This window comes from Peromyscus californicus, unplaced genomic scaffold, assembly GCF_007827085.1.
Source record: "Peromyscus californicus insignis strain IS unplaced genomic scaffold, ASM782708v3 Scaffold_4__1_contigs__length_199733344, whole genome shotgun sequence".
NCBI classification, from domain to species: domain Eukaryota; kingdom Metazoa; phylum Chordata; class Mammalia; order Rodentia; family Cricetidae; genus Peromyscus; species Peromyscus californicus.
Genome location: NW_026294562.1, coordinates 137,642,000 through 137,668,358, shown reverse-complemented (window position 1 = coordinate 137,668,358; position 26,359 = coordinate 137,642,000). Strand labels below are relative to the sequence as shown.

General features: G+C 47.4%; 1 protein-coding gene across 2 annotated transcripts in view; it reads right to left on the bottom strand.

Moving 5' to 3' along the window:
- The window catches only part of Fan1 (FANCD2 and FANCI associated nuclease 1), a 38,706-nt gene extending 12,585 nt beyond the window's left edge, over positions 1 to 26,121 (bottom strand). Inside the window, exons 1-9 of one of the 2 annotated variants that reach the window (XR_008222796.1) lie at positions 25,990 to 26,121; positions 24,361 to 25,808; positions 20,664 to 20,804; positions 17,849 to 18,050; positions 14,302 to 14,535; positions 8,072 to 8,203; positions 6,635 to 6,743; positions 6,018 to 6,108; positions 4,725 to 4,837 (exon numbers count right to left, since the gene is read on the bottom strand). Coding sequence is in view for 1 of the 2 variants with exons in the window: in XM_052759988.1 (XP_052615948.1) it covers positions 4,718 to 4,837; positions 6,635 to 6,743; positions 8,072 to 8,203; positions 14,302 to 14,535; positions 17,849 to 18,050; positions 20,664 to 20,804; positions 24,361 to 25,567 (2,145 nt within the window). In the remaining variant the exon portion in view is untranslated. Of the gene's footprint in view, positions 1 to 4,717; positions 4,838 to 6,017; positions 6,109 to 6,634; positions 6,744 to 8,071; positions 8,204 to 14,301; positions 14,536 to 17,848; positions 18,051 to 20,663; positions 20,805 to 24,360; positions 25,809 to 25,989 lie in introns of those variants that run through there. The other variant, XM_052759988.1, reaches the window with a different exon arrangement.
- Positions 26,122 to 26,359: the final 238 nt, after the last annotated feature.

Here is a 26,359-nt window from a genome sequence, read left to right as displayed (position 1 = left end):
TCCTCCCCTCCACCGTCATCCTGCATTCATCCTCCGCTCTCCTCCCCTCCACCGTCATCCTGCATTCATCCTCCGCTCTCCTCCCCTTCACCGTCATCCTGCATTCATCCTCCGCTCTCCTCCCCTTCACCGTCATCCTGCATTCATCCTCCGCTCTCCTCCCCTTCACCGTCATCCTGCATTCATCCTCCTCTCTCCTCCCCTTCACCGTCATCCTGCATTCATCCTCCTCTCTCCTCCCCTCCACCGTCATCCCTCCCCTCCACCGTCATCCTGCATTCATCCTCCTCTCTCCTCCCCTCCACCGTCATCCCTCCCCTCCACCGTCATCCTGCATTCATCCTCCTCTCTCCTCCCCTCCACCGTCATCCCTCCCCTCCACCGTCATCCTGCATTCATCCTCCTCTCTCCTCCCCTCCACCGTCATCCCTCCCCTCCACCGTCATCCTGCATTCATCCTCCTCTCTCCTCCCCTCCACCGTCATCCTGCATTCATCCTCCGCTCTCCTCCCCTTCGGCATCATCCTGCATTCATTCTCCCCCACTCCCTACATCATCATCTTCCCTTCATCTCCATCTCAGGAACCAGTTGTACTGCAAGGGATCTGGCCAAACATCACCTCTGATGACCTCTCCTAGTCTTTGCACCTGCAGAGAACAGTTAGTAAACCTGGGAGGAAATTCACCTCTGGTCCTTCCCGCTGCCTCTCTCTGCGGGCCACACTCCGGATTTAACTTGCTGTTCTGTCAGATCCTCTCTGAGTTTCCACTTGATTTCAGTGGTCTCCAACATCAGATCACCACCCTCACTTGGATGAAACTCTGGAGAGAACTTAAGGGTTCTCAGCCAAATAAAAACCCGCACCTTCAGCTTCTGTCTCTTGGTCTGCTCAGTGCCACTCCATCGTCCTCCCCAAGCAGTGCAGATCCTCGTGGACAGCTGACAACGGGAGGCGGGGTGGGGTGGGAGGGGGGTCTGGGATTTGGCCCATCAAGTCTGACTTCTTCTCAAGTTTGTTCTGTTTCTGTTCTGCCCTCAACATCTCCTCACTGACTTATTCATTACGTCTATTTCAGGTACTTCAATTTGTTCAAATGCTTCTCACTGTCCCTTTTCTGAGGTCTCAATGGCCATGTCATGATTGGGGCTGAGCTCTTCTGACTGATTGGCCACCAGAGCCAACATGGTGCTGCTGTCGCCAAGGTAGCGCCAAGGCTCTCTGTCCTCTGTTAAACCCAAACCTCATGCCAGGACCCTGAAGATGGACTGGGGTGGGGTGGGGGGGGTCACAGGATCTCTGTATTTGTTCCTTTCCCATTTTTGGCTACACAGCGTACAGAAGGCAGAGAATGCTTTTTGCTACTACTTATCTCGGCAATTGGCCCATGAGGACAAAGCCTAGCTTGTTAGTGGTGTCAGCACCCAGGCTCTGATCCTAATAACCCCACTGATGAGAGGGTCCCAGCAGCTACCTCCTCAGAGACCATGGCCTTAGAGACGCTCAAGTCACAGGCTAAAGGAGACTTTACTGCCATTGCTCCGCAGTTCTCAGGACATCACCTGGGAAGATGTGAAAGTCACACATGCCCCACCTCACCAACAGAGCAGGGGTCTCCAAACCACGTACAAAGTGATTCTCACATGCAGGCAGGACCACAGAGCTGAGCAAGAGTCCCTGCTCACAGGGAGAGGAACCTATTGTTCCTATTTTCTAAGGTTCTTCAAAGTTAAGCATAAATACAAAAGCTCCAGAAAGAAATCATTCCTCATCTACCAAGATGAATGTGCTCAGAAAAGTAGAAAAATAACCAGTATTGGTAGGGATGTGGAAAAACCAGAGCCCTCCTGGCTTACTGGTGGGAATATAAAAATGGAGGAAACACTGTGAACAACAGTGGCAGCTTTTTAAAGAGCCAAACGTAAAATTGCCACCAGAGCTAGCAGATTCTTCCCTAGGTACATCCCTAAAGAATTAAAAACAGGCACTCAGGAAGTACTGCGTGCCCATATCCATGGCAACAGTAGTCACAATAGCCAAATGGCAGTGGAAACTTGGGCACCCATTTACAGGTGACTGGACAAATGAACGCATGCATCATTCATCCATGACAAACAAATGAATTACGACATGCTGGAATATGATGGAACTTGGAAGCAAACACCAAGTCAAACAAACCAGGCGACTGGACTATGAGGGTGACCAGGGAGATCGCTGGGAAAAGGTCACAAAGAGTCAGACTTGGTTCGCATCGATCAGGAGGAGGCTGGAGAGATGGCTCCGCGGGTAAACACCTGCTGCACAAGTGTGAGGCCTTGAGTTTGCCTCCTCAGAACCCATGGAAAGCAGGGCATACAGCAACCATTCATCTGTCATGCTAGCATCCCCCCCCCAAGATGGGAGGGGACACAGGAGAATCCCCTGAGCTCAAGGGCCAGCCAGCCGGGTGCATGCTGTAGTGAGCCAGAGGACCACTGCCTGAGGTTTTCTCCCTGACCTCCACATGCATGCTGTGGCACTCACATACACACACTCATATACAGGACACACACACACACACACACACACACACACACACACACACACACTATACTTTGAAAATTTGCCGGGCGGTGGTGGCGCACGCCTTTAATCCCAGCACTCGGGAGGCAGAGCCAGGCGGATCTCTGTGCGTTCGAGGCCAGCCTGGTCTACAGAGTGAGTTCCAGGACAGGCGCAAAGCTACACAGAGAAACCCTGTCTCGAAAAAACCAAAAAAAAAAAAAAAAATTTAAAGAAAAACTTTATAAAACAATAGGAATGGATGAAAGCTCAAGCCTTGAGGAGCTACGTGGGTCTGAAGGAGTCAGGAAGGGTGCGGGACACTGCAGCTCTCTCTGTCCCTGTAGGGATAGCAGGCAACAGAGACCCGGCAGAGGAAAGGATGGCCAGGGAGGCCCCATCTCTCCCCAGGGGCTGGCACTTGCTACTGGCGGCTTGTGTCCTGTAGACAGAAGGTGAGGGGACAGGGTAATAAGGTAATAAGGGCTATGTGTATGGCAGGGAGTCATTGGGAAAGGTTAAAAAGAACTCAACTTCCTTAGCATCAATGAAAACTAAGTTGAGCGATCTGTCTGCCCCTGTGACCACAGGCAAAGTGTTCTGAGAACTGTGACCAAAGGGGGATTTGGGGGGAATCCATAACATTCATGCAATGAAAGGCAGAGGTAGCACAGACGTATGCGCTCTCCCTTCCAAGCTGGGTTCTAGGCCTGCAACCACCCTGCCCACCTCCAGGACAGAAAACAGCTTCTGCTGGCCTTTTCACGGGCACCTGAGGTAACAAGGCACTGTTTGAGTAAAAAGCAGTAAAAACACTACCTCATACTTTCACATTCCGTGGGCAATTTTTTCCACCCCTCTATCCCCCAATTCACTTAATGTAGCACTGGAAAAACAAACCCTCCCTGAGACACAGTCCCCTCCATTCAGTTCAAACACAGGGCTGGAATGGAAATCAACCCGCAGGCAGCCACACAAAGAGTCACTGTTACCCGCCTGGCTCAGAGGCGGTGGCCTCAAAGGCCCCACCCTGCCCTGCCACATCAGTGACAGAATCTGTCTATTTTAAGTCCCCAAGATCCCTGGGGTCTGCCAGAGAAGGTGGCCTGTTCCAGAGGTGGGGCCAAATGCCCTGCAGAAGCACAGAGACACTCTCCCAAGCACCTGCAGTGAAATTAGGAAGAGAATGCCTCCCATCAGCCTTTGTTTCTAGAAGCACTGAGTGACAAGTAAATAAAATCACCAATTCCAGCCACAAATCCTGGGGTCAATCTGAGAGAGAGAGACAGAGGGGGAGGGGAGAGGCAGGCAGGGAGAGAATGAATATGAACCTGCAAGAGCTGAGACACATCTGATCCTCCTTCTCCTTAATTCCACTTCCTGGCGGCCACTGTCAACCCCTTTCCCCTCCCAGTCAGAGCAAATAGACAGCTCCTGCTTTTACTTAATGCTAGTGTTAGAATCATCCCTGCGATTTCAGGGTTGGGGATAGGGTTGGAAGAACTCAATCAAAGAATATTAACGAAAGGAAAAATATCTTCTAACTATATTTAGAATTTCTTTTCATTTATTAAGTTTTTATTTCACCGTCACATTTGTTGCATTAGTGGTTTCTAACGTTTTTGATAAAAATTAAATATTTAAAAATTTTTGTTTTATCTAGAGTTTTCCATGTATTATATAGATTTCCATGTATTATATATATTATATATATTATATAGAAATACATCAATATTAATTTTTTTAAAAAATCATACTTTTTACTATTTTCTCAGAACCATAGATTTTTGAGAGGGAGGAAAAGAAAAGGAGGAAGTGATAAAATTACCTTTTAATTAAAATAAAAATAAATGGCCAGGCACGGTGGTGCCTGCCTTTAATATCAGCACTTGGGAAGCAGAGACAGGTGGATCTCTGTGTGCTCCAAGCCAGCCTGGTCTAGATGGTGGGTTCCAGGACAGCCAGAGCTACATAGTGAGACTCTGCTCCCCCCCACCAGTAAATTAAAAAAAAAATAAGTTAACTAAAGAAAGTGCTTTCCTAGGCTGCGGCCGCTCAGTGGCAGGGTGCTTATTTAAGTACTCGTGAGGAGCTCAGTTCCATCCCCAGTGCTGAAGTACTTAGAGCTGGCTATTAAATCACTTTCAAGTCAAACAGCCTGGCATGCTGCCACTTACCGCTTCCAGACGCTTCAGGTGCTGGTGCAGGTTAAGAGCCAGGCGATCCCACCAGCGGCCTCTGCTGTCAGGACAGTAGATTTTCTGAGACAGGAGGTTTTCAAGTTCCTCAACGGCTTCCTATAGCAGCAATAAAAAGAAAGGCTGTTAAATGCTAGAAGCATCGGCTCTAATTATAGTCAGAAGACAACAGGGCTGGTCTGTTCACAATGAAGGCCAAGGACCAGGACTGACAGGCAGGAGTTTGAGATGTTCCCCTGCATGACCACTTAGCTGCCCGAGCATCTGTACTTGACCCCAGGTCCCTGCCTGGTGGTGCTGAGCCCTCAGAGGTCTGGGAGCAGCTACCTGTCTTCACCAAATCCCCTCTGGCAGCTCAGGGCTACTGAGGACCCTGGCAGCCAAGCACTGGCTGGTATTGGAAAATGCTGACACTCTGGGAACCCAGCAGGCCCTAGACCCACTGAGATTTGAGGCATGCTGTCAGGCAGGACAGATAGAAGATTAAGGAGACACGGGAAGGGAGAGAAGTCTATAGATGGAATTTTTTTTTTTTGTAAGTGGGGGCGCCAATCAGCTCCCAAATAAGGACACAGAACTGATTATTAATTATGAATGTTCAGCCTTAGCTTAGGCTTGTCCCACTAGCTCTTTTAACTCAATTTAACCTCTTTCTATTCATCTACGTTTTGCCTTGGGGCGTTTTACCTTCCTTCCATTCTTGTGTTCTACTTTCCTACTTCCTCCATGTCTGGCTAGCTGGCTGGCCCCGGCGTCTCCCTGGGTCTCCTTTTCTTTCTTCTTTCAAGCCTAATTTTCTCCTCCTCCTTTTCTCCCTGCCCTTAAGTTCTGCCCATACCTCCACCCTCACTACTGGCCATTCGGCTTTTTATTAGACCAATCAGGTGCCTCAGGCAGGCAAGGTGAAACAGCAACACATCTTTACATAATTAAACAAATGCAACGCATCTTCGCATAGTTAAATAAATATTCCACAACACAAACAAATGCAACGCATCTCTACATAGTTAAATAAATATTCCACACTATTCCCTTCACTCTGGGCTCTGGCTGTGAGTCAGAAACTTCAACACAACTGATAAAGCAAGAATTGCTCACAGAGACTGTGCCCGTCCCCCAGAGGACGTAAAAACAATGAAACCACATCCACGCAGCACTCCTCCTTCATCCTGAACCCCAACATTGCACCAAACAAATGCACCTACAATTTCAAAATGAACTGTTTTAAGGTAAGGAAACCAGCTTGCATTATTTTACTTAATTTTCAACTTTTTTTTACCTTTAAATCTCGTCACCTATCAGGCATTCTTGGAGCAATGGAGCTTAAAAGCTTCAGAATGACAGATGTGACATCAAGTTCATGGATCTTCCTGGGATTCGAGAGACCGAAGTCAAAAACCCAGCTTGTCATTTCCTCTTTGTAAAATATCATTTGTCAATACAGAAACGCCACAATAAAAGGGAACTCTGGCAATTTCTTAATCTTAATCTAAGGATGTGACCAAATTGTCAATTTGTGACAATCCACACCAGAAGACAAGGGGGTGTGAGCTTTTTACCCACAAGATCTAGGGTAACTACAGGGCCTTACACCAAGTTCTGAGACCCAGGAAAGGCTGACTGAGCTCTGAGCCCCTACCTACCAGGCTCTGTTCATGACCATCAAGGCTTCCCAGTAGGCACACTCATCAGGTCACAAGCAAACAAAATGGCTGCTGACAATGGCTATCTTCTCTCTACCAAAGAGAGCCAGGACAGCAGGGTGCCTGTAGTAAACAAGCTTTCCTCAGGCTCTTAGTGCTGATGTAATAGCGGGAAACACCCAGAGCCCAAGAGGTCTTCACTCCCATGGGTATCACAGTCCTATCAGTGAAGGGTGGAGGAGGGTGCTCTAACCTCATACATGCGAAGTCTCTCCAACACTTCAACAGCCCGGGAGAAAATCCTCGTGTAAATCCACCCCACAGTAAAGCAGCGCAGAAAGAGTGGCAAGGCCTCGTGGTACCTGAAACGACAACCAACCCACGGCTTAATAACTTATAGAGAACTGTAAGAAGGACAGAGCGTTGAATTCTCTATAACTTATAGAGAACTGTAAGAAGGGACAGAGCGTTGAATTCTCTATAACTTATAGAGAACTGTAAGAAGGGACAGAGCGTTGAATTCTCTATAACTTATAAGAGAACTGTAAGAAGGGACAGAGTGTTGAATTCTAATCTCTAAAACAATATACTCCAGTACTTTGAGTTGCATGTACAACTTTCTGCACCACAAACATATCATCACAGCCAAGCCCCTGCCCCAGGACACTCAGTGGGGTGAGATGAGAATACCTAATGAGATTTTGAACTGAGGTCAGCATGTAAACCTCACCTACAAACATGGACAAGCCTTCAAACTTCCTCAGATCTGGGTTTAACCTTCTTCAAACATTACTTAAAAATACATTCTACTATTTACCTTTCTGCATATACTGAACCAACTATTTAAAATTAAGTTCATTTTTGTAACTGACATAGAGACGCACAAAAACTGTATAATTAATGGAGTGTGACATGATACTCCAATACACGCCAATGCTGTAATCAAGTTGAACAGTCTACCTCTTTAATACCACTCACTTCAGGGTTTGTTTTCATTCTGGGCACTGTCTCAGTTAGGTTTACTGCTGAGATGAAACACCATGACCAAAAGCAACCTGGGGATGACAGGCTTTATTTGGTTTATGTTTCCACACCACTGTTCATCACTGAAGGAAGTCAGGACAGGAACTCAAACAAGGCAGAAAGAAACCGGGAGGCAGGAGCTGATGCAGAGGCCATCGAGGGCTGCTGCTTACTGGCTCGTCCAGCTGCTTTCTTATAGAACCCAGGACCACCAGCCCAGGGACGGAACCACCCGTGATGGGCTGGGCCCTCCCCCATCCATCACTAATTAAGAAAATGCCCTACAGGCTTGCCTCCAGCCCGATCTTATAGAGGCATTTTCTCAGTTGAGGTTCTCTTCTTCAGCTGACTCTAGCTGGAAGAAAACGAGCCAGTGCAGGGAGGTGTATGTGTGTGTGTTAAAGTGTGTGCAGGCACCTGTACACAAGGAGGCCAGAAGCTGGCACTGGGTGTCTTCCTCGACCCGTCTCCACCTTGCTCTTTGTTCTTGCTTTTAATATTTCTAGTTTACTGACTACTTCATACATATATACAATGCGTCTTCCTCATAGCCTCCGCCCAGGACCTTCGTTCGACTCTCTCCAACGTCCTCTGAGCACAGAGCTCAAGCCATGGGTTCCACCCCCAACACTGGGAGACAAAATAAAAGAAAACACACAGCACTCACCTCAGCGAAGGGTGGCTCTTCAGTTGGTCCCAGTCTCTTTTTGCACTCTGGGAAAGCTCCTTAGCTTCTTCCCAGTTCCCATTGGCCATGGCAGCTGAAATGTCACTCAGCAGGTGTGCGGCCGCTGCATATCTAGGGAAAATGCCACGTGGGTCTAAGTCAAGGAGTCCTTCCATGACAATTCCCACATCCTGGCCACTGGGCTTATTATGTTCATGAGAATGTGAGGGATGCGCAGGACACGGTGGTGCTTGCCTTCAATCCCAGCACTGGGAAGCAGAGCAGAGGATGTGTGGATCTTTAAGTTCCAGGTCTACAAAGAGAGTTCCAGGCTACCTGAGGCTACCTGCTGAGACCCTGCTGTGGTGGTATTGTGTTCCCCAAAATATTGTGCATGCTAATAAACTTATCTGGGGTCAGAGAACAGAACAGCCACAATGTTAAACATAGAGGATAGGCAGTGGTAGCACACGCCTTTAATCCTAGCATTCCAGAGGCAGAAATCCCTCTGGATCTCTGTGAGTTCAAGGCCACATTGGAAATAGTCAGGCGTGGTGACTCACACCTTTAATCCCAGAAAGTGAGCCTTTAATCCCAGGGAGTGATGGCAGAAAGCAGAAAGATATATAAGGCGTGAGGACCAGAAACTAGAAGCATTTGGCTGGTTAAGCTTTTAGGCTTCTAGCAGCAGTTCAGCTGAGACACATTCGGATGAGGATTCAGAAGCTTCCAGTCTGAGGAAACAGGATCAGCTAAGGAACTGGTGAGGAAGCTGTGGCTTATTCTGCTTCTCTGATCTTCCAGCACTCACCCCAATAACTGGCCTGAGGATTGATTTTATTAATAAGAACTTTAAAGATTCTGCTACACCCTGCTTCAAAAATGAAAAAAATTCAAAACCACAAAAAAGTGAGGTACATTTAAGTTGCATTTGAGTACTAATTTAGTATCGCTCTCCCCCACTGCTCAGAATGGCCGTGACTGGTTCCGGCTGCCCTATTAGGAAGACGGAAGCATTTGCACTGTAACTCCACAAAGCTCCTGGGCGCTGGCATTCACTCGCTCACTGATTTGAGAGGCACCAAGTAAATCTGTAACTGACTTCAGAACTGTGGCAAGATGTCACTTTGACACAGTAAGCAATGTAGTCAGAAGCGCACTGGGGCACTGCCCAAGCCAAAAGGATGACAGGGTATTTCCAAAGTAACCGGGAACACTCGGGGGAGACAGCAATGATGAAATTTTATGAACAATTTAGTGGAAGAAATATGACTTTTCATTACTTCCTTAGACATGAAAATCAATGACATGTGACTAACAGACTCTGAAATACTATCAGAGCATATTCATTGTATTTTGGAGAAGAAAAGCATGTAATACACTAACATTAACAAGAAAATAGCCTGCCTCCAGGGGTCAAGTTTGCCCACAAACCCAAAGGCCAGTGGTCCTTAACCTGTGGGTCATGGGTCGTGACCATGGGAAAACACATTCATGTTTTATAATATGTGTTTTCCAATAGTTTTAGGAACTGAGACAGCACTCCATAGCAAAATTAGCTATAAAGTAGCAATGAAAATAAATTTACTGTTGGGGGTTCCTAAGACCATTGGAAATATGTGTTTTCCAATGATCACGACCCACAGGTTGAGAACTGCTACCACAGACACAATTATTTATGATATGCTACTAGACAATCCAAGGTGAATTAAGGAAACAGAAAAACATGGTCAGGGACTACTGTAGCTCAGTGATAGAGCACTCGCCTGCTACACACAAAGTCCTAGGTTCGATCCCCAGCACTGCATAAACCAGTTGTGTTGGCACAAATCAAAACAAGAGATTCAGAACTCCAAGGTCATCCTTGGGTTCATTGCAAGCTCCAGGGCAGCCTAGGCTACACAAGACCCTTCTCAGAAGAAAAAGAAAAAACGTCTGGAGGTTAGAGCAGGCAGGTGGTACACCCTCCTCCCCACCTCAAGCCATCACCAGGGCAGGAGCAGCATCACACATTCAGCATCACAGCTGACCCAACTCCCACGGGAACCAAGCCCCCCACACTTTACGCCATCTCCCTCAGCTGCCACCCGGCTAGTCCTTGTCACCATCTGAACTCACGTGGACAGTGCCCATCCCTCATCTGTCCGGAAGCCACAGTCCTTGCTTCCCCAACCTTTTCTCAATGGCAGTAGACACACGGACCTCAAACAGTACTCTCCCCCCCATGCCCAGCCTCCTCCCTCCATGCTCTCTCTCCCCTCCCCTCATGCCCAGCCCCTTCCCTCCATTGTCTCCCCCTGCCCCCTCCCCCCATGCCCAGCCCCTTCCCTCCATTGTCTTCCCCCTGCCCCCTCCCCCCATGCCCAGCCCCTTCCCTCCACTGTCTCCTCCCCTCCCCCCATGCCCAGCCCCTTCCCTCCACTGTCTCCTCCCCTCCCCCCATGCCCAGTCCCTTCCCTCCATGCTCTCTCTCCCCTCCCCCCATGCCCAGCCCCTTCCCTCCATTGTCTCCCCCTGGCCCCTCCCTCCATGCCCAGCCCCTTCCCTCCACTGTCTCCTCCCCTCCCCCCATGCCCAGCCCCTTCCCTCCACCCACTGGTGGTCCTGTCATCTCCCCATCCCCAGGCTTATCTCCCCTGCCACTCACTCCATGTGATATGGGTGGCTCCTCCCCCAGGTCTCCAACCTTGGCACTGAGACATGGAGGAACTCCTGCCCACTGTTGCTCCTGTGGCTCTCTGCTTCTTTGGAAGAACCTGCTGCCTCCTCACAGGCACAGGCAGGCTGCTTCTCTCATCTAATGGCTATCTGACTACCTGCTTCACCACAGTCACCTATCACAATGACCCAATGACTTCACCATCACTGAGGATGAAGAAGAGCATTTTAAATGTCCATTTCCCCACCTCCCTTCACCTACCAACATGCCCGTGGCCCTTCAGAGTCATCTATCTCCAGTGAACTACATCGTCTTCAAAATTTCGACCTCAAGTATTTCATCCATTGGCTGCCAGCCGAAGCACCCCAGCTAACTTAATTGAGTGCAAGCAATGAACTCTTCAGCTCACAGCATCCTGGCTGCCCATGGCCACCATGACATGTTGGCCACAAGCACTCTTTGTCCTCATGACCTGCACGTTCATCCAGAACCAGTCAGTCCAGCTCTCTTGGTGTGCACACTGGCTCTCTCCTCTTTGTCTGTGCCCAAGGCCCCGACTTCTGCAGAAGGAAATCATAGGATGGGGGCTAACTGGTCCTACCTGACTCAAGACCACTGCAACAAAACAACAAAACTGCCTTGCCCTCCCTTCCCCCTACAGCATGTCAAGGGTGACACAGGACAGCATCTACTGAGGGTTAGTGGGACCCCACATCCTGCCCCCTGGCCTCGACAGCTCTCCCATGTTCCCCTCCTGATCATCATCTCATGATGGCACCATCCACTCCTATCTGTCTCCTTCATCCACTAATGATCAAGTCGTTTCTGCTTCCAAACTGTTTTTGATATACTGACCTGTGTCCACTGCCACTGCCCAATCAGTATTGGGCACCTTCATCCTTCACCTAGACCACCACCAGAGTCAAACTAGCCTTCTTCAGCTCTCCTGCTCACCTCTGACTTCTGCTCCATAAGGCTGCTCTGGTTAAAAACATGGAATCATGGAATACCCCCTTCAGCGGCTTCCCAATACTGGGAAGACCCAGGCTGCAGCCCATCTCACTGAGGTCAAGCAACCTCTGGTCCCTGCAGCTCGTCCTTACACTGCTGCTCCCCAGAGCTCGAGCCAGAAGCCTTCTGTGTTTTTCCAACACAGCCAGCTCTTCCACGCCTCAGTTTACCTTATTGTTGAGTGCATGCCCACCCTGGTCCAGGCATGGCTGCCTTCCCATTCTCGTGTCTTATTTCTGATGTCAACTCTCCAGGGCCACTCCCCAACACTACTTACAAAGTAGAACGTCTGCAGCCTACTTCTCAATGGTCACATCATTATTTTAATTATTACTTTTACTTTATGTATATGTGTGTTTTGCCTACATGTATGTAAATGCACTGCATGTCTATCTGGTGCCCACAGAAGCCAAGGGAGGGTGACAGATCAGATCCCCTGGAGCTGAAGTGACAGATGGTTGTGAGCAGCCATGTAGATGCCAGACACCGAGCTAAGTCCTCTGCAAGAGCAGCAAGGGCTCTCAGGGGCTGGGGCAGCTCTGCCGCCACGTCACATCATTTTTATACACTGGAATTTCCCTGCTTCTTGTCTCCCCAGTGAATGGTCCCCACGGAGTCAGCAGCCTTACCCCCTCCACTGCTCTAACTCCACTGCTGGGTCGAGCACTCAACACAGCTTTACTGAATAACTGAGGATCACTAATCTCCAGTGCAGACGTGGGCAAAGGACTGTCAGGTCGGCTGCCATGTTTCAGGGTTCGTATCCTATGGCACTTTCAGAGGTCAACTAAACCCATTTCATTCATAACCAACGGGATTGTAATGACTTCATGAGAGCATAGGTACGAGCTTGCCACCCGTGGTTTTGTCAACCACAGAACTGAAAGGTAATCCCTGTCCTATGAGGGTCGTGATGACATTCACAGCAATAACTAGCTGTGTGAGGCACTACACGAAGGCCAGACTCTAAGCACCTCCCACGTGCTCACACCCATCCGTGAGAATAAACCACCGCTCTCCCTTGCCACAGATGAGGTGACTGTGACAGAGTAACTTCACAGTCCTGAGCACAGTGAGGCTGGAGCGTGGCTTCAGGGTAGGCAGGCTCACCAAAGAAAAAAGTATAAAGCCACAAAGAATAAAACCCACGAGAGGCAGGAGACACCTAGAAACAGGGTAAGTTCTCAGGACCGAAGAAGATCTGGCTGGAGACTCATTCCAAACGAACACAAGCAAGACACAAGCTTCCTGCAGCGGAGGCAGAAGACGGTAAGATTGGTTTACCTCGACGCTGACTGGATTCAATAGTTCCAATGACTTCAGTTAGAGAAGGAGTGTTCTCAACACTACTTAATGCTCTAAAGCAAAGGTCTGAGTCAGTACTGGTTAAATTTGAGTTATAAGTCTTAAATCAATAACCAAAAGAGACAAGTCAGGAAACTCATTTTTCGTATAAAAGTGGCTTTTTCCTTTTTTTAAGGAAATACAACAGCATGGTTGTACACACCCACATAACCAACACTCAGGTGGGTCAAGAGCATAGGGCAAGAGGACTGTGATTGCTAGGTCAGCCTAGACTACGTAGGCAAGAAAAGCCCTATCTAAAAATGAACAAAAAGGCAATAAAATAAAAACTAGGGGAACTGGAGAGATGGCTTAACGGTTAAGAGCACTGACTGCTCCGGCAGAGGACCCAGGTTCAATTCCCAGCACCCACATGGCGGCTCACAACTGTCTGTAACTACAGTTCCAGGGGACCCAACACCCTTCCACAGGCAAAACAAACACCAATGCACATACACATAAATAAATAAATATTTAAAAAAACAAACTAGGTACTTCTGCCGGGCAGTGGTGGCACATGCCTTTAATCCCAACACTCAGGAGGCAGAGCCAGGAGGAGTTCTCTGTGAGTTCGAGACCAGCCTGGTCTACAGAGCAAGATCCAGGACAGGTTCTAAAACTACACAGAGAAACCCTGTCTCAAAAAACAAACAACCAAACAAACAAAAACTAGGTATTTCTTTCTTTCTTTCTTTAAGACCGATACCATTTTTCAGTCAAAAGCCCATTGGTGATGAAGCCAACATTCATAAATTCCACAACGTGCTGTGTAAACTCCCAAGTTCTAACTCAGCGTGTATGTGATCCTAACACACACACACATAAGCTCTTATCAGTCTGGTCTGAGCGTTGTGACTGGGAAAACACATTCTGCCTTATTCATCCCAACACATCCTCAAGGCAGGGTTGTCAAAACGTCTGTGGCACGAAAGTCTTTCCTGCCCCAGCTACTCAGGAACGGAACCTAGTGAAAACTTTTGTGGCTTTAACTCTAAACTCACTGACTCGGCAGCCCTGGTCTAAGTGCATGTCTGCATTCTCCTGTAGATGGAAAAGCGCACGTGAGGAAGGCACGGGATGATAAGCCCCAAAAACTGAAAAATGACCGTGGCACGCACTCCGCGTTTCCACATCAGCTGGCAAGAAAAAAATAGCAAGACCCCTTACTAAATTTTAAAACGCACAGAGATATCGTAGTGACTCAGTGTGACCTCACCTGATGAGGTCCTCTCTGTCCCTGAAGATCTGGGTCTTCCGACTGACGATATACTGAGGAAATTCCATTCGGCCCAGATTGACCAACAGCACAGTAGAAAGCTGACCTTGACCCCCACAAGCAGCTTCTTCATCTTCCATGGAATCAGTCAAGGAAAACAGCAGCAAGACCCGGGAAAACACAGCCCTGGGGCCTTTACAGACTCGCAGGGACCGTCCAGCCAAGTCTTTAGCTCTAAAATAAAACAATACAGAATCACCTCTCTAGCTTTTACGCATTTGGACACAGATTTTACAAATGATTCTCAGCTAAAATAAAGACAACTGGCAGTCACTGTTCTAAACAGGCAGCAAATGGGTCACCCCCTGCTGTGGTACAATTGAGGGCTACTTAGCCTTTCTGGAGGTCAGAGCCTCACTTGGGACACAGGAAAACGATTGAATTTTTATCTCCAAGTGGTTTCTCGTGGTTTTTACTCAGTAATGTTGCTTCCTCCCCAGCCACCGACTATACAGGGTGTACCATGGCCGTGAACACTCAAAACACCAGGGAAACTCATAAAAAAAATGTTCGCCGGGCAGTGGTGGCGCATGCCTTTAATCCCAGCACTTGGGAGGCAGAGCCAGGCGGATCTCTGTGAGTTCGAGGCCAGCCTGGGCTACTAAGTGAGTTCCAGGAAAAGGCTCAAAGCTACACAGAGAAACCCTGTCTCGAAAAACCAAAAAAAAAAAAAGAAAAAAATGTATTACCTCTTTGATATCAGCAAATCTCTCTCTCTCCTTTTTTTTTTTTTTTTTTGGCGGGGGGGGGGGGGGGGGGTGGGGGGGGGGGGGGGGGGGGGGGGGGGGGGGGGGGGGGCTTTTTTTTTCCTTTCTTTCTTTTTCCTAAGAGTTTCTCTGTGTAGCCTTGGCTGTCCTGGAACTTGCTCTGTAGACCAGGCTTGCCTTGAACTCACAGAGATGCACTTGCTTCTGCCTCCTGAGTGCTGGGATCAAAGGCGTGCACCACCCCCGCCCGGCTCTAGCGATTCTCAGTTATTGATCTGAATAGTCACCTGCAGACCGGAACCCCTGGTACCGGTCTCAGCACCACAAACAACAACACAGACACCCTGCTTTGCTGAGCTCGATCATTCTCACTGCTTTCTATTACTCTAACACCAAGCTCTAGTCAGAGGAGTCTAAGACCTCAAGCTGCCCAAGCAGCCTCTACCATCGGCCTGCTTTTAAAAACGATTACATGTATTTCTCTATTTGTGTGTGTGTGCACATACGTGTGTGGACACACACATGCCAAATACGTATAGCGGTCAGAGAACAATTGTCAAAGTCGGTTCTCTCCTTCTACCGCGTGGGTCCTGGGAAGCAGGGTGCTAAGAGGCAAGCTCTTTCGCCTGCTGAGACATTTCACCAGCCACTATAATAAGCTTTTTAAAAATTAAAGATGAATTGCTCCCCAAAAGAGATTGAGCGGGATAGGGAAGGATGGAAGGGACAGAAAGAGGGAGGGAGGGAAGGAAGGCAGGCAGGCAGGCAGATGAGATGAGGTACTTAAACCATCATTAGCAGAAGCTCTTGGCAGGCAGCAGTTGAGACAAGTGGTACAGATATACTCAAGGTGTGGTGCTATTCCCGTTTGCAAAGCTGTCTGGAAACACTGCCATTCCAGGACAACTAGAGGCATCTGCAGGGCCAGTTTGGAGGGCTGAACTAAATCTAGGGCCATGTGGCCCTTGTGGGCTACAGCAACAGTGTTCCTCGGCCTCGATACCACTGGTATTTAGGCTGGGCAATTCCTTGTTTGAGGGCTGGGGGTTCTCCTGTGCATTCTATAACAGGATGCTCAGCACATCCAGCTTCACTCACAAGATGCCATTAACACTGCCCACTCCCACAGTGGTGACAATCAGAAACTGTCTCTAGATGGTGCCTGATGCTCCTGAGGGGCAAAGTCACCCCCAGATGAGTCAGCGGCCCTAGCGAAGACTTCACACCTTCTCATCTAGAAGCTTCTCAACGAAAAGCAGTCCTTGATCTCCAGGGGCACTGCAGGGATCAGTGCCACTCCGAGAGCCCCGAGGCGCAGGAAGGGCCCTGGCATAGCGGCAGTTGATGGGAACTGCTCACCCACAAAGGCTAGCACCCACTCCTAAGCTGGGGTGGAGCTCCATCTGCCTGTGTCTACTGGCCTGGGCATGCAGAGCGCAGCAAAGCAAGCCTCTGGGCTGCAGAAGACCATGCAGGGACTCTTAGATTAAGAAAGCACAAATTTGTTTCCTCCATGGAGCCAGGCACTGGCCACAGGTGGAGCTGTGGCAGATCATCTTCAAGGATTTCAGTACAAGCAAGATAGCCCAGAGAATGTTATCTTCATGCAACTCCAAATCTGGTGTTGCAAACTCTTCACTTTATTTCTCTTACGACATCTGGTCAGAATCTAAGTGCTGTTAATGAAAGCTGGTAATTTTAATGCACATCTACTTACAAAACGTGACATATAAGGTTTCTTCTAGTTTAAAAATAAAAACAGACAAAAAACAGTATTTTGAAAACAATTAACATACCAACTAGATAAGGATTTCATACTTTTGTAGGTACAAACACTTTTTTTTCTGGTACTGGGGATTGAACCTGGGACCCTGCACACATTAGGCAGGTGCTTGACCACTGGGCTACAACCCAAGGCCTAGGACTTCATAATTCTGTAGTCAACTTCTACAGACATAATTTATTAAAATGGAGTTGTTTATGCAGAGACACCTATGTAACATACAAAATAAACAAGTATCTCATTTTATCCTCAACTGCTCCAGAATACTGCATCTCAGGCTAAATTAGATATACTCTGATTTTATAGATTTCACAGTAAAAGAACTCCACAAGTTTTTATGATCCTCCCTAAATGAATAGCTCAAGTGCTTCCCAAAGACTAGAGAAACCATCCAAAGCACTGGGGAAAACTTAAAGAAGAAGAAGAAAAAAAAGATGCATATTAAGCCTGGCTCACAATACTCCAATAACAAGCTTCGTAAAGTAAAAGTGTGACTGACTGACAGCTGCCCTAAAGTCTGTAAGAACAGTAGTCACTGCTATTTTTAGTTCTTAGATAATAAATCATGAATCAGCACCAAAGGCCTATGCAAGCAAAGGTCTATGCAAGCAAAGGTCTATGCAAGCAAAGGTCTATGCAAGCAAAGGCCTATGCAAGCAAAGGTCTATGCAAGCAAAGGCCTATGCAAGCAAAGGTCTATGCAAGCAAAGGCCTATGCAAGCAAAGGCCTATGCAAGCAAAGGCCTATGCAAAGCTCTATGCCTTTGCTTTATCGCCTACTGATTTTTCTTGCTTCTAGAAATTAGAACAGTCTTACAACAAGAATTTTGGATAAACCACCAATAAAGCACCGAGGACGGTATAGTAAAGGCTTTCAGGGGTCAATCGCAATGCAACTGTCATGAGCAGCCACAGTCTGAAAGGGTACACAGCCTAAACCACGCAGTTAGTGTGCTTATCGATACAGCAAATGTTTTCAGAGACAATGGCCACAGACCTTTTTAGAATCACTGCTCTGATTCCGGACTGAGTCTTGCCCCAAGTGCAGACTGAGCGCTGTCTGGCCAGCTTGAGAAAGGCATCTACCAGCTGCTGCTTCTGCCCAGCGGGGCTCACCACGTGGAAGGTTTTGGCCAGGGCTTTCAGTTCAGGAGCAGAAAGGAGTTCAAGTACATCAGAGAGTTCCTCCAACTCAGATTCTGAAACAGTTAACAACAACCAAAAGTTAAAAGTGGTGCTGTGGAATTTCCTATCACCTAACATCATTTACTTGGGGAAGGAAGAGAATTAGCTAAATGAAAATAAAATGAAATTTCACTAGAGAAACTGTAATGTTTTCCAAATAAATAAATAAATAAAAAAGGAGTTTCCCAAGAATTCACCAAACTCTTTCCATTGAAGACTACAGACAACAACCAGGCAGTGGTGGTGGTGCACACCTTTAATCCCAACACCTGGGAGGCAGAGGCAGGCAGATCTTGGTGAGTTACAGGCCAGCCTGGTCTACAGAGTGAGTTCCAGGACAACCAGAGCTACACAGAGAAACCCTATCTCAAACAAACAAAATAAAAAAAACCTGCTATAGACAACAAACTATGAACAAACATTACTGGGATACATCCTCCATCTTTCTCATCTGTAGCCATGTGAGGGGTCCTCTTCAAACCAGATCACAGAGTAAAGTGACCATCAGTTTTCCTCCACACAGCCCTCTATTCCATGATACAGAGTGGAAAGACTTCCATGGGCTCAGCCTTCCAGCATCCTGCTATGGTGTACCCCAGATCCCACACCAGGCCGAATGCATTGGGCTGAATCAGACCCAGCCATGTGTCTTTTTGTTTGTTTGTTTGTTTGTTTTTTGAGACAGGGTTTCTCTGTGTAGCTTTGCACCTTTCCTGGAACTCACTTTGTAGACCAGGCTGGCCTCGAAATCACAGAGATCCACCTGCCTCTGCCTCCCAAGTGCTGGGATTAAAGGCGTGCGCCACCACGCCCAGCCCAGCCATGTGTCTTTAAGACACTCAGTTTCAGGCAATGTCTTCTTCCTCCGTTTGTAAGTATTTACGGGGTGTACAGTTCTAAGGTCCTGGAGACACTGTAGTGAGCAAGGACCAAAGGGAGCTCATTTCCTACCACAGTAATTACTCATGCCAGGCAGGAAAGGGTGGTATGAAGAAAAACAAGAGCTAGGTGCTGGACAGATGGCTCAGCAGTGAAGAGCACTTGCTGATCTCCCAGAAGACCTGGATTCGGTTCCCAGCAGCACAGCCATCTAATTCCAGCCACAGGTGACCCGATGCCTCTGGCTCGGGCACCTGTACTCTCAAGTACACGCCCACACGCAGACACAACACAGTGATAGGAAATAAAATAAACCTTTTTTTTTTTTTTTTAAATGAAAAACAAAATTATGGGAAGCCAACAAAGCTTGGCAGGGAGGGTGGCTGCTTTACACAGGACAGTCAGGCAGATCTCTTATGAGGGCACCGTGCAGAGTCAAATGTGACGAGGGACAGGTTTGTGCAGTAGGACGGTGGGCACTGGCCCAGGCAGAAAAGCCATTAAGTCCAAGCTTCTGAAAGGAGAATGCATTCACCATGACAAAGACCACTGAGGACTGCAGTGTGGCTGCAAGACGCAGACAAACAGCCATGAAATGTCCATGGTGAGCCATCGGAGCTCTGGTTTGGGTAAGGTTTAAAGGTAAGTCCCCTCTGTCAAACATGTCAATCTATAGAATTTTCATCAGATCTTCCAAGTCAGGAGGAAGCAAGGATCAGCTTCCACCAGGGACTGGAAAGCAGAGGTGACCACTTAAGCCAGGATGCTGCTTTGTACCTCCACCTCTTCACCCAGCATGCTCCATTCCTTCACTCAGCAAGCTCCACCCCTTCACCCAGCATGCTCCACCTCTTCACCCAGCATGCTCCACCCCTTCACCCAGCAAGCTCCACCTCTTCACCCAGCATGCTCCACCCCTTCACCCAGCATGCTCCACCCCTTCACCCAGCAAGCTCCACCCTTTCACCCAGCATGCTCCACCCCTTCACCCAACAAGTTCCACCCCTTCACCCAACAAGCTCCACCCCTTCACCCAGCATGCTCCACCTCTAGCCCATCCAGCCACACCCTAGCAATCACCCTAACACCATCTTTAACTACTGCCCCCACTACAAACTCTTCCCCCTAAAGCTTTCTACTGTGGTTGTTTATTTTGTCCAAAGTGTCCACTGAACTTGGCTGCACATCCTCATTCTCCCTATGCCCCTTTCCATCCGGTACTTACAGCACAACCCAGGGTATCCACAAGAGAAGATAGATGGATTCTCTAACGTTCACACAGCTCTAATTAAATTTTACAGGCAATCAACAGACAGAGGTGGTATGTGTGGGCACGGTGGGGATAGATGTTTTTAGAGGAACACTTACTTCATCCCAGCTGGCTATATTTTGTCAGAGATGAGGAATTTGGGCAGGATGAGTCAGGTTCTCGATGGAAGACAAGTGCTCAAGAGGAATGTCCCCTTCTACAGCTCATCCCATCTCAGGCTGGGAGACTACGCTTGCACCAGGAAAGCAATGGCAGTCCATCCTTCACTGCCCTAGCGGCCTCCGCCAAGAACCTGGTAGTCTTAAGTCACATGATAACCTGTTGCCCTAAACTAAAAGCTTCAAGGTTTTTTCTTAAAGTAGTCCTTATTTAGCAGACACTACTCGGGAGATGGCACCACACTAGCTTTCTCATAGAAATCCCACAGAAAGGGATTCTTAAATTCCATTTTCCTCTCAGTTCCTCCCTCCAACCATACCTGTCTGAAGGAAGCCTGCATCCTTTAATTCTTCAACCACAGGGGTTAAGTCTGAGGCAATCTCTTCATACTCCAGTTTACCCATCTTGATCCAGGTTAATTTACGCTGAAAGAGCCTTACATACAACTTCTGACCACTAGCTGCAATAAAGTTCAGGAAAACAGCAAAAAATTATAACTTTCTTCCAAAAAACATACAGATCTCATTTACTTTTAGATAAAATATGTATTATTAGAATTACACATTTTTACCTTACGTATAATGACGTCATTTCATGTTATAAACCATTAAAATTCTACCTTATCAATGAACACTGGCCATATTAACACTTCTAAAATCAAGCTCCCCTACTTTTTAATGCAACAGTTCTACTCCTCAGAGAAGCCCTTCCCAGAATTCTAGCTGTTTTGTTCTCTGCTTGTAGTTTAACACATGTGCTGGCTGGTTTTATGTCAATCTGATACAAGCTGGAGTCATTTGGGGAGAGAGAACTTCAGTTGTGAGAATGCCCCCACAATATGGGCCAGTGGGCCAGCCTGGGCTGCATTTCCTTGACTGATGATTGATGACTGACGTGGGAAGGCCCAGCTCTGTGGGCAGTGCCACCCCTGAGCAGTGGTCCTGGGTGCTTTCAAGAAAGCAGGCTGTGGGGGGCGCTCACCAACCTAAGACAGAGTGCCTGTGTGGCCTGGGCAGGCATCTCCATGACGGGTAAGGTGACCTGCTGATGTCCCATGCAACCTAAGTCAGAAGCTCATTTATTAGTAAAAGGGGGACCTGTAGGGCCCTGGCCCCCATTTTGGATAACTGTTGCCTTGCTTGCTGACCTTGACCTTGATATCCTCCCAATGCTAATTCCCTCCCGGGTTTCACCCTCCTGAATGCTTAAGGGAAGTTCCTTGTCTATGTATCCTGCATAATGGGCGTTAACAGCTTAGATGCAAGATTGTAAAACATCAGTAGTGAACTTCTGCCCTCCAGGGTTCTCCCATTGTGCTGTAAGTCTGTATTTAAGACCTCTTCCCTCCTTCAATAAACGACATTCGGCATTAAAAAAGAAAAAAAAAAAAGAAAAAAAAGAAAAATGCATAGCGGCCAGATCTTATGGAGGAATTTTCTCAATTGAGGTTCCTTCCTTTCAGATACCTCTAGCTTTCATCAAGTTGATATAAAATTAGCCAGCATACTCCTTATATAATATATATTACATACATATCCTATTATTTCTGTTACTCTTAAGAACGCTGTGACTAATAAACCACAAGATACATGTAACTAGTAATCTAAGCTAAAAAAAAAAAAAAAAGAAAAAAAAAGAAAGAAAGCAGACTGAGCCGGCGGTGGTGGCGCACACCTTTAATCCCAGCACTCGGGAGGCAGAGCCAGATGGATCTCTGTGAGTTCAAGGCCAGCCTGGTCTACAGAGTGAGATCAAGGACAGGCACCAAAACTACACGGAGAAACCCTGTCTGGAAAAACGAAAGGAAGGAAGGAAGGAAGGAAGGAAGGAAGGAAGGAAGGAAGGAAGGAAAGCTGAGCAAGTCATGAAGAACAAGCCAGTAAGCAGCAATCCTTGATGGCCTCTGCGTCAGTTCCTGCCTCCAGGTTCCTATTCCATTTGGGTTCCTGGCCTGTCTTCCCTCAGTGATAGACTTGAGATGTGGAAGTGTAAGCTGAAATAAATTTTCTTCCCCAAGTTCCTTTTGCTTCTGATGTTTTATCACAGCAATAGAAACCTTAACTAAGACAATATACATTATTCTATTTTTAATTAAAAAAAAATCTGAATTTCCTCCCCGAAATGTCTAGTTTTGATTTATGTAAACCTACTTAATTAACCTATTTCGTGTTTCCTTATTACTTTGATTATCTTTAAATTCCTGCCAGCTGTAAAAGGATATAATTACATATCTTAAAATTTCAAACATTTTTTTTTTCCGTTTAAGGAAACAGACGCAATTAGCAGCAGCTGTTTTCATCTAAGATACATTGTATACAGCCAGGCAGGATGCCAAACACCTGTAAGCCCAGCTCTCCAAAGGTGGAGGCAGGAGGATCAAAGTCATCTTCGGATACAGAGAGAGCCTGAGCTACATGAGACCCTCCCTCAGAAAGAAAAAATTTTAATGAATAAATCAAAAAAGCAAAAAAAAGACAGGTTGTGAATGATTCTCCATAAAGAGCAACACACAAGAACCTGTTGAACTTGCCTTGGATAAACTGTTCCTGTTTCTTTGTTGTTCTGGTTTGGCTTTTTGAGATAGGGTTTCTCTGTACAGCCCTGGCTGTCCTGGAACAGAGATCCATCCATCCGCCTCTGCCTCCTGAGTGCTGGGATTAAAGGCGTGCACCACTACACCCCGCTCCCAAACTGTTCCAACTTCTAGGTTTTGAAGAAGCAGAGCTACCAACTACTCAGGAAGTCACATTCCAACAGTCGGAACCTAACCAGAGAATTCTGACCACTCTGGATGAGGAGTCAAGGAATGCTATTACGTGATCACTTCCATCCTCCGGTGAGAACCACACACGGACAGAAGCTGTGGACACAACTGTGCCCACAGAACTACTGTCGCATATTCAAAAGCAACACCATTGTGTTACCGGGTGGATTCTGAAGTAATGTTCAGGTTTTTTTTTTTTTCTTTGATTTTATTTATTTATTTATTTATTTTGGTTTTTCGAGACAGGGTTTGTCTGTGTAGCTTTGGAGCCTGTCCTGAAACTCACTCTGTAGCCCAGGCTGGCCTTGAACTCACAGAGATTCGCCTGCCTCTGTCTCCCAAGTGCTGGGATTAAAGGCGTGCGCCACCACCGCCCGGCTTTCTTTGATTTTAATGCCCTGACATGGCCACACTTCATTAGAAGACAACGTGGCCACCAGAGCAGGTCTTCTTACCTAAACTCCAGAGACATCATGGCTCGGGACTAACAGTGACAGCCACACAGGATGGCTTTCGCATCCAACCTGCACTACCAGCATGGAGTCCCCACTAGCTGCCGAGGATGTAAGCAACCAACTCGTCTTTTTATGCACCAACTTAAGCTTGCATTTTTCCATTTCTTCCACACCCCACCTCATCTCACCATCACCACCCCCTCCTGGGGATTTTACTGTCCTTCTTGAAGACACAGGATGTGAAACAGAAAACATCCTCAATGGGAACGTTGATCACAGGACAGAAGCACAGTTACACTTCTGTGTGCCAGTGCTGTGTTGTTTTTTTTTGTTTGTTTGTTTTTAAATCTGGACACTGGACATCGCTTTACCATCATCAAAACAGACATATAAGAAATAAGACAGCATGAGCCTGGCACACCTTTAACCCCAGCACTTGGGAGGCAGAAGCAGGCAGATATCTGAGTTCAAGGCCAGCCTGGTCTACAGAGTGAGTTCCAGGACATCCAGGGCTACACAGAGAAACCCTGTCTCAAAAAATAAAATAAAAATCAAGGGAAAAAATAGTAAGAAGAAGAAAGCTACTGCCATCGTAATTGAAGTACTGCTTGCCCAGCAAACATCACCAGGCACAGCAACTTGTTTTTAATGGGCCTATCCTGGACACAGACCTTGTAAGAGTCCGAGTCCCACGATACTCCCACAGTGACTCCTGGTGGTCAGTACACTACTGCCCCTTACGTCACACACAAGTCAGATAAGGAAGAAAACTTGGAAAGTAAACAGGCTGAAGATACCTGACAACTGGTAAAACTTGGTTATAATCCCCTTCTCCTGTTCATCGAAGAGCTTCATGTCCTCTTCATTCTCAAGGATGGCCTGCAGCACCACCAGGAAGCTCCTCAGGTAGTATGGGTGGTTCAGTGGAGGTTGAGTTGTCTCCCTGGGAACCTTACAACTGGATCCCTGCTTCAGGGGGCTGTAAATCTTTGGTCTCTTTCGGCTGTTACTCCCTGTAGAAGCATCCATGGGACTGTTTGATTCTACCTCGTTACCAGACACTGGCGTTTGAACCTCGGCATCCACAGTCATTTCTACCTCTTCACGGGCGCATGCCTCGAGCTGTTTAGCAACCCCCGCACCGACCCCTCTGGCATCCTCTTGCTCTACAAAACTGTCTCCTGAAGCAGACTTCATGTTATTCGCAAGAGTTAAGTCTAATGGAAACAATGCAGGAGCATGAGCTGAAGATGCAGGGGTGAGGGCTGACTCCCCGCGGGAAGCTTCTCCGCTTTCATCTTCCGTGATTTTACTGCTCTCTACCTTGTGTTCTGAAGCATTTTCTTCCTTTATCGATGCACAAGAAAACATGTTTTCCTTTTGAGAACTGTTCAAAATCTCATCTTTGTCCTCTGTCTCTGAACATACATCAACCAGGCTGGTGCCAGCTGTGGACGGAGAACTCTGTGGACAATGACTGGCCAGTCCCTCCTTCCTATCCAGGGACTTTTTAACTTTTATGTATTTTCTGGACAATTTAGACGACAGACTCCCCAGAGACACAATTTCCACATTCTGATTTTGCAGCTCATTTTGAATTCTGCACACCGAAGCATCTTTAAAGTAGGGACTGGTCTGCTGTTGTGTGCCCAGTTTTGAACCACATTGGACGAGGGTTAAACTTCTCTTTGGTGGTGACAACTTCTGAGGTGTTATGTCTTCTAAAGCATTACTGGGTAAATTTGACCTGGGCACCGTTGGATTTGTTAAACCAGCCTGCACAGGCTCAACCTGAACGACATCACCATTGTTAGCACAGGACTCATCGAGATGCCGAATTAGGTCGTACCTAGGCACCATTTTATGACAAATTGAACACGCAAGTTTAGCAGGTGGCGCATTGTTAAAATACGAAATAATCGAATGAGATTGGCTCTTTGTAGTTTTGCTGGTAGATAAGCTTCTACGGGGCCTTTTTTGGTCAGGTGATTTCCCTTGTGACATCACGACTATCAGAAAAAGTGGGTGACCCAAGAAGGAAATTCGGGTAATCTCAGGTGAAGGACCGCAATGTTTTATTTTTACTCCCTTGGCTTGAATTAAGAAAAGGTGCCTGCTATCACCTCATCAGTTAAGACAGCGGCCACCCCGGGTGAATGACCCCAAAAGTTTACTTTTACTTTCGCCTTGAACTAATGCAAAGTGACATAACATTTGGTGTCGGTATTCGTTTAATTTCTTCTCCCTACAAAATAAAATACATGAGTTAAAAACATTTTTACGCATCCACGGGGTTGGAAGACAACTGAAACGTGGAATGGCAACTTCTGAAATGAGAACCCTCGGCCTGACAACAGATCGGGGCTGTCCTGCAGCCCCGCGCAGGCTCTGTGTCCCTTGCCTCACAAGGACCGAGCTGCACTTACTTCCAGGCCCTTTCTAGAACCATTCTTCTTAAAAAGAGGATGCTCGCTCTCTCAGAATCGCCCTGAAGTCACTGCAGCGGAACCCGCCCAGCGGCGCGCGAAGGGGCACAGCGGCGGCTGCCCGCGCTGCAGGCATTCCCAGCCGATCCCCGAGTCTGCACAGGCTCGGCAAGTGGAGGCCCGAGCGATCGAGCTGAGGGAGGGCGGATTGAGAACTGGAGGGTCGAAGATGGTTCCCTGCTAGATGAAATATGATGTATGGTGTGGGTGGGTGGGTGGGTGTGGGTGTGAGTGGGTGGTGTGTGTGTTAGCAATAGCAAAATGAGTGAAAGCAGCCATGTGACCGCACAGCCTCAAGTGCTTCACAAGC